This window comes from Quercus robur, chromosome 10 (genome assembly GCF_932294415.1).
Source record: "Quercus robur chromosome 10, dhQueRobu3.1, whole genome shotgun sequence".
Lineage (NCBI taxonomy): Eukaryota > Viridiplantae > Streptophyta > Magnoliopsida > Fagales > Fagaceae > Quercus > Quercus robur.
The window spans coordinates 27,089,506-27,097,182 of record NC_065543.1 but is presented as its reverse complement, the minus strand read 5'-3'; the positions used below and the strand labels follow the sequence as shown (position 1 = coordinate 27,097,182).

The 7,677-nt window shown below is 41.2% G+C and overlaps 1 protein-coding gene across 1 annotated transcript; it reads right to left on the bottom strand.

The window, feature by feature from the left end:
- Nucleotides 1–6,864: 6,864 nt before the first annotated feature.
- LOC126703993 (uncharacterized) lies at nucleotides 6,865–7,428 on the bottom strand. The gene has a single exon (XM_050403037.1). The coding sequence runs from the start codon at nucleotides 7,426–7,428 to the stop codon at nucleotides 6,865–6,867; it is 564 nt and encodes a 187-aa protein (XP_050258994.1).
- Between the last annotated feature and the right edge of the window lie 249 nt (nucleotides 7,429–7,677).

The following is a 7,677-nucleotide window of genomic DNA, read 5'->3' as shown; positions in this document are numbered from 1 at the left end:
CTCCGAAGGTCAAATCAGAATGTTTTCACAACTCTAGAGTGCTAGAGCTAGGGTGAATTATGTGTACCTGTTTTCTGAGGGTCTTTGGGTTTTTATAGTGGCGTAGAATTGTATTTCCTTGACTTGCGTTACAAGTCTTTTCCCCTACAGATTAACGTGTGTATCTTCCAGAATCCTCCTTATGCTAGAATTCTACTCATACTGGGATTCTATGGACTAGGGTTAATCATGAGACGCAAGTCTTTTCCATTTAGGATTTCGTGGAGACCTCATAATGACCACTTTAGCGCCACGTGGCCTTTTGGTCCGTCCACCCTGATCCATTCATATTAGATTCGTTTACTTTGGGCCCACTTATCTTAATTTGTCAAGCCTATCCAAATGTATCCATCATTTTTACATTCCTTCCTCTTCAGTTGCCCCCTCACCCCATGGGTCCATGATCACCGAGTGGATGGACTCGTGGGGTGACGGTTCAATCCGGCCTTTTGAGGAACACCTACAGTCTTGACAGGCTGGCTTAAAGTCATTAATGATGAAGGACACGTGTTATTTGCTGAATGGCTGATCACTTGGATAAAAGCGCCCCTTTGTCTTCTGTGCCATTCCCTCTATATATATCAATCTCTCTCCTCTTCCCATTTCTTTACTTTCTACTAAATCTATGATCAGAGCGCACCCGTCATCGTTGTCAGACCATACCGTCCAACTGTTACATCCGTCATCAACGCCTTTTTTTGTCCAGCTACAACCAGGTAAGCATTCTTTTCCTTTAAAGTTTTTTATGCACTTTTTCATTTCTATAGACTACGTATGATACCGTCATCCATTATAGACCCATCAGAGTCTTAGGATTTATCGTCACGTGTAGGTCATGTCTAGTGCATCGAGTAATCATTCGTTTGTCCGTGATGGAGCAGGCTACGATGAAATGTACCCGTCGGATCACAAAGACCCCGACATTCCAAGTGAAGAAAGAAGTCCGTCGGATAATTCTCCTTCCTCAAGAGATGAGGGTTTGGAGACGAAAGGGCCAGAGGATGACTTAATTCAAGACCTGGATGACACTCAGCCCCCAGTTCATTCCGTCGTGGGTCCTAATGGACTTAGGAAATTTATAATGTTATCCATATGGACGGTTAATGACTTTACTTCCACAATTAAAGAAACCCATTTTAAAACACTTAGGGACAAGTTCCAAATCGCTGACAGCATACCCATCCGTCTACCTTACAAATCGGAGAAATGTTATTATGATAGTGTTGAAGGTGTCAGGGTTTATGAGCAAATGCTGAAAGCAGGGCTTAGATTCCCCCTGAGTTCACTCCACCATCAACTCCTTCAACACTTAGGCCTATCTGTCAACTAGATTTCTCCAAACGCCTGGAGGGTCTTCCTAGGCGTGGAGGTATTGTATGGGGCAGTGTCTGACGGTGTCAGGAGGTTGACGGTGTGGGGATTCCTACATTGTTACTGTCCTGATGAGATTACCCAGTCCAAGGGTATGTATAGCTTTGTACCTAGGAGCCCTTTGCTAAGGCTTGTGTGTGAGACACCCGACTCCAATAGGAACTAGAAGAGTCGGTATTTTTCATGGAAGGGGACGGATGGATGTGTTGTCCTGGTGATGATGAATTTATGCCCGTCAACACTACATGGGGCATATTGCCACCGTCTGGTATGTATCCATCTACATTTGACTTAGTTTTTATTTTGCCATGTCATTTTAACCGTCTTCTTTTGTAATTCGTGAACGTCCACAAGTTTCTCTTGAAGAGTGGAGATAATTTTCAACAAGTCCAAGCTAGAGGAGAGGACGTGGGCAAAGTTGGTCACATTAGATACTATCTATTGGTACTGTGACGGACCAAAGCCAACTTTAGCTGCCCGTTGATACGATGCCCAAGTTCGCCAACGTAAGTCCGTCACCCTATCCTTGGGTTTCTTTGTTTGTGAGAGCTCTAACCATTTGTCTTCCCTTGTGTAGAAATGGATGCTGCTAAGAGAAAAGCCGTCATTAAGAATAGGTAACAAAAAAGAAAGAGGTTGAAGGACAACAACCTAAAGAGATAGGTTCATCCAATCCGTCCATAAAAAGAAAGCTGTTAGAGAAACAAGGTCGCCTCCCCAAGAAACCCAAAACAATTCTGGAGCCCATCATGGGATTAGAGGCCGAGGGCAGGAAGACGGTCACTCCCGCCAAGCATGGAGCGGGAAAAGGTTTAATGAAAGGCCCGTTTACCACCCAAGATGAGCCACTTGTCCTTCTTCGTGAGGATTCAAAATATGCTTTGGAGAAGCTCTCGTCCATCTTAACGTCCAAGGACTATGAGGATTTAGGCAACCATGCTACGGAGGCTATGGGGGAGACAAGGCTCTTTTGTATTGCCCAGGTAAGTTATGTCCGTCCTATACACTATCATCCCCGTCCACTTATCTCTGTCACTAACAACTTTTGTTTTCAGGCGATGGTGATGATAAAGGGTCGAATGGGACGGTGCTTGAACCATGAGACGGTGTTGGATGGTGTAAGGTCGAGGGCCAACAAGATGGAGGAAGAGTTGAACGATTTTAAGGCTTAGAGGGTTAGTATGGAGAAAAAAACTCTCCCTCTCAGAGAAGGTCAGGAAGGAGCTTGATCACCAATTGGAGACGTTAAGGAAGGTCTTGGAAGATAAAGAAAAAGAAATTAAGGATGCCAAGGACCAACTCCATTAGTCAAAAGAGGTAGCGATCCGTGAATATCGCGACTCCGACACCCTTCTAGAAGAGCTGGGGACTTCTTATTCTGATAGTTTTGATGACGCCGTCCGTCAGGCTAAGAAAGCTTACCCTGACCTTGACTTTTCTCAACTCAACATTGATACTCAAGCCCAAGCTACTGCTCAACCCGTCGTCTCTGAGAGTATGGAGGATTTATTTGTTAAGGATGTAGTCCCTGGTGATCGGGAGTCAGCCCTTGTTGAGAACCGCACCCAGCGTCGATAGTGATGTCCGTCAGGTTAAGAATGTTGAAGAGAACGTTGAAAACACCCCCCCTTGGCAATAATTTTTTTTTTTTTTGGAATTGTACCTATTTGGGGAACTTCCTTTTAACTTTTTATCCGTCACTTATGGCATGTAAAACATTCCATTTAGGGGATTTAAGTAATACTTATTTGTTTCATCGTATGTCTATTTTATGTCTTTAAACACGTAGTCAATGATTAAAAACCCATCTTTTAGATGGATCTGTCCTCTGATGAATGTGTGGCAATTTTAATTCTATGTTGAACCCGTAATAGGGGTCTCATAATTTATCCTCTTCAAAAGGGATCCGTTCACTTGCAAATTAGTGAGGAACATTCAACTTTAAGTTGGGTCTGTTCTTCAGGGCGAGTCCATCTACTGAATGACTAACTATTATCCAACTATGAGTTAGATCCGTCCACTACATGTATCAATTGTGGATTGAAGTACATCAATTTTATGTTAAGCGTGCGCTAAATGGACCTTATTCATCTTTCAGGATGAGTTCGTCCTTTCATGGATTAGTATCATAAATCTGACCATAAGTTGTATCTGTCCACATTTTGATTGGAATATTATTGTGAATCCGTCCTAATATGGACCTTATAGCTGGATCCATTAATTACATGGACTTTACCGTTACCTTCCTTTAGGATGAGTTCGTGTACTTGTTGGGTCTAATAATAATATTTTTGCCCTACCGGGGTGAACCATCCATCTTGGCAGATTGGAATTATTTTATTGTACATGGATGGATCCGTCCACTTTATTGACTTGAGTAATGACTTGTCCTTTTTATGGACTTTAAAATTTTTGATCCTCCTGGGATGAAGCATCCATAAGGATTTCAATTATTCCATAAGTAATAACTTGTCTTTATGGACTTTAGAACATTTCTCCATCTTGAGATGAACCGTCCACTTTATGGACTTTAAGTAATAACTTGTCCTTATCATGGACTTCAAAACATTTTTCCATCCTTGGATGAACCGTCCACTTTATGGACTATAATAAAATTTCCATCCTCCTAGGATGAACCGTCCACTTTATGGACTACATAAAATTTCCATCCTCCTGGGATGAACCGTCCACTTTATGGACTAAATAAAATTTCGTAGGAAAACACATCAGTCATATCTGAATATTCCTCTTATTATTAAACCAAAAGTAGTTCTTAAAGGAAAAGAAGCTTAAAAAGAATACTTAAAGTATTGTAGCAAAAATAAACCGTCTAGATAATAAACTAGAAAACCAAAGACTGTTGCAATAATAAACTTAAACTAGCAAAATTTGAATAAACTGAGAGTCTGTCGGATGTTGCTTTCTACTGGTAGTACTTTCTTAGGTGCTTGGTGTTCCATGGATGGTGTAGTTTTTGCCCGTCTAGTGTCTAGAGGTGGTAGGTTTCTTTCCTTTGCCATGACGTAATTCTGTAGGATCCTTCCCAGTTGGGGCCGAGCTTTCCTTGGGTAGGATCTCTGGTGGCGCCCATTACCTTTCTCAAGATAAAATCTCCGACCTGGAAGTCCTTGTGTCTGACTCTGAAATTGTAGTGCTTGGCCATGAGGTCCTGATAACGTGCCATTCTTTGTTCAGCTATTGTTCTGACCTCGTCTAGTAAGTCCAACTCTAGGCGCATAGCCTTGTCATTCCTCTGTTCATCATGGTTGTCCACCCTGTAGCCTCAACCCGTCCATTGGCCTATGAGTGGGCGGGTGACGAGTAGTGGTTCTTGATCCCTAGTGATGACTTGCATAATTGAGTGTAATTTATCACTTCTCAACTTTTAACTTTAGTCTAATTTTATTTATTTTGTTGATTTTAGACTTGATTTTTGTTATTTAAATTTTATTTCAGATTTGAAGAAAATAAAGATTTACTCAAATAAAAGAGATGTGAAGCAACTAGAGAGAATATTGGGTCTTGGATAAATGGAACCAAAGGAAGATTTCTTTATGGCCTTAGAAGTTGGCAAGGAAAAAAAAAATTGAAAAGAAAAAGGGTTGGAACAGAAAGAGGGGCTGAACTAAAAGGAGCAACACGTTGGGGCTTTTGAAGCAAAATGTTTTGGGCTTTTTGGGCTGCAACAAGTTTTGGGCTGGCCTTTAAAAACGTAGGGCTACAAGAAGACAACAAAAAGGAGGCGCTAAAAGAAACAAAGAGGAGGCGCTTAACAAGAAAGGAGTGCTGAAAAAGAAAAAAAAAAAAGGGCGTTGAACAAAAAAAAGAAAAGTGGCGCTGAACAGAAACAAGAAAGAGGGCTGAAACAGAAGAAAAGAAAGAAAGAGGGCTGAACAGAGAACAAAAGAAAAGAGTGCTGAAGCAGAAAGGAGGGTTGAAGCAGAAAAGACACTGAAAAATATTCTTTTGCGTCCATTTTTTCCTTCAAATCTTCTCAGAAAAATTATGGTGAACTCGTTTGTGTTGGATTTAATTTTTAGCATGAACTAAACTTTCTTTATTCTAGGAAAACGATGTAATCTAGTTTCGAATTATGCTTGCTTTTCTATGTTAATTTGAACAAATTCTCTTCATGTTTGTCTGATCTACTCTAAGCTTATTGCTTCTAATTAACTGGCCATTAATTAGATGATTTTAATCTTGTGATTTGCTGTCGAAAGAGGGGATTATAGGATAGATCTTGAATATTTCAGCATAGGTAAATATAGAGATCGAAAGACTTGTATGAACTTATGTAGTATTAAAATCGTTGGTCTTAATGCTTTCTTGCTTTATTAAATTGCATACTCTTGTGTAAAATAATGAACAAGAATGTTTCCAATTGACTATCGAAAGAGGCTATTGGATGAGTTTGGAGATTGCTAACAAACAGAGAGAATTAAATTCAATTAGCTAGATAAGTAAAGCATAGTGAGGGATTAGGTGAAATCGATTTCCTAGAAGTTTCTTTCTCATTAAGTTGATTTTCAAGCAACATCTTTCTTTTCCTCTGCGTATCTTTTATTTAAATTGATTTTATTTTGAATTCCAATTACAAAAACCTTAGTGACTTCTCTAGATAAAATCGAGATTAGCATAATTTTGGTATTTGTCAAAAGTAAGTTACCAATTCCTGAGGACGAAACTCTTCTCATCACTTTACTATAAAACTACGATACTGTGCACTTGCAGTTTTGTATTGTTCACCTAGCTCCAAACAGAAGTTCCTGAATGCGTTGTTGTTGAACTGCTTTCCGTTGTCAGAGACAAGCACTCTTGGTGTCCCATACCTGCAGATAATGTTCTTCCAAACAAAGCTCCGAATATTCTTTTTTGTGATAGTGGCTAGGGTTTCTGCTTCCACTCACTTGGTGAAGTAGTCGATTCCAACTACAAGGAATTTTAGCTGCTTGATTGCTGTCGGGAAGGGGCCCATGATATCTAATCCCCATTGGGTGAACGGCCATGGGGCCGTCATAGGGGTGAGTTCCTCTTAAGGTTGTCTGATGGCATTGCTAAACCTCTGACACTTGTTGCAGGTTTTGACATAAGCTTGCACGTCTTTCTACATGGTGAGCCAATAATATCCTGCTCTAATCAGCTTGTGTACTAACGACCGTGCCCCCGAGTGGTTTCCGTAGATCCCCTTGTGAACTTCTCTCATGACATACTCTACTTCCTCGGGACTAAGCATCTCAGGTAAGGGCGGGAGAAACCTCTTTTATACAAAACATCCTTCATTAGAACAAATCGTGAGGCTTGAATCTTCAGCTTCCTTGCTTCGCCCTTTGCATCCGGCAACATTTGATTCTTCAGGTAGGAAATTAATGGCATGGTCCAATTGCTTTCAGTGCCTATCTCCTGCACATTCATACTATCGTCTATGAGTGAAGAGTTTTGAACGAAAGATAATACCTAATTTGGGACAACTATGCGTTCTGCTGAGGCAACCTTAGCAAGTCGATTGGCGCATTCGTTCTTCTCCCTTGGGATTTGGACGAACTTGATTTGGAGACTGCCAATTCGACCCTTCACCTTATCGAGGTATTTTTTCATCCTTTCATTCTTGCATTCGTAGCTACCGTTGACTTGACTAGTTATGATTTGGGAGTCACAGTGTATGATCATGTTTTCAATCCTTGTTGTTCTTGCGAGGTCCAACCTTACTATCAAAGCTTCGTATTCCGCTTTATAGTTGATCGTTGGAAACTCAAGTCGGATCATGCACTCGATCCTATCTTCCTCTGGGGAGATGAGTACTACACCGGCCCCTCCTGCTTGCTTATTGGAAGACCCATCCGTGTAAATGTTCCAATGCGGAATCTCTTCTACCCCCTGGGCATCCATTTGAGTGAATTCAGCGATGAAGACAGCCACAACCTGTCCCTTTATAGCGGTTCGCGGTCGGTACTGTATGTCAAAATCATTCAACTCAACTGCCCATAAAGCCATCCGTCCTGTAGCCTCGGGGCTACTCATGGCTCTTTTCAGAGGCTTATCCATCAAAACAACAATGGTATGTGCTTGGAAGTACGGCTTAAGTTTTCGTGCTGCGGTTACTAGTGCAAAGGCCAGCTTCTCTATTTAGGGGTACCTTCTTCTGCTCCTCGAAACGCTTGGCTTGTAAAGTAAATGGGTCTCTGTGATCCATTTTCCTCTCTTACCAAAGCTGCGCTGATAGCAGCTTGCGAGACAGCTAAGTATAGGTAAAGTTCTTCCCCTGGCCTT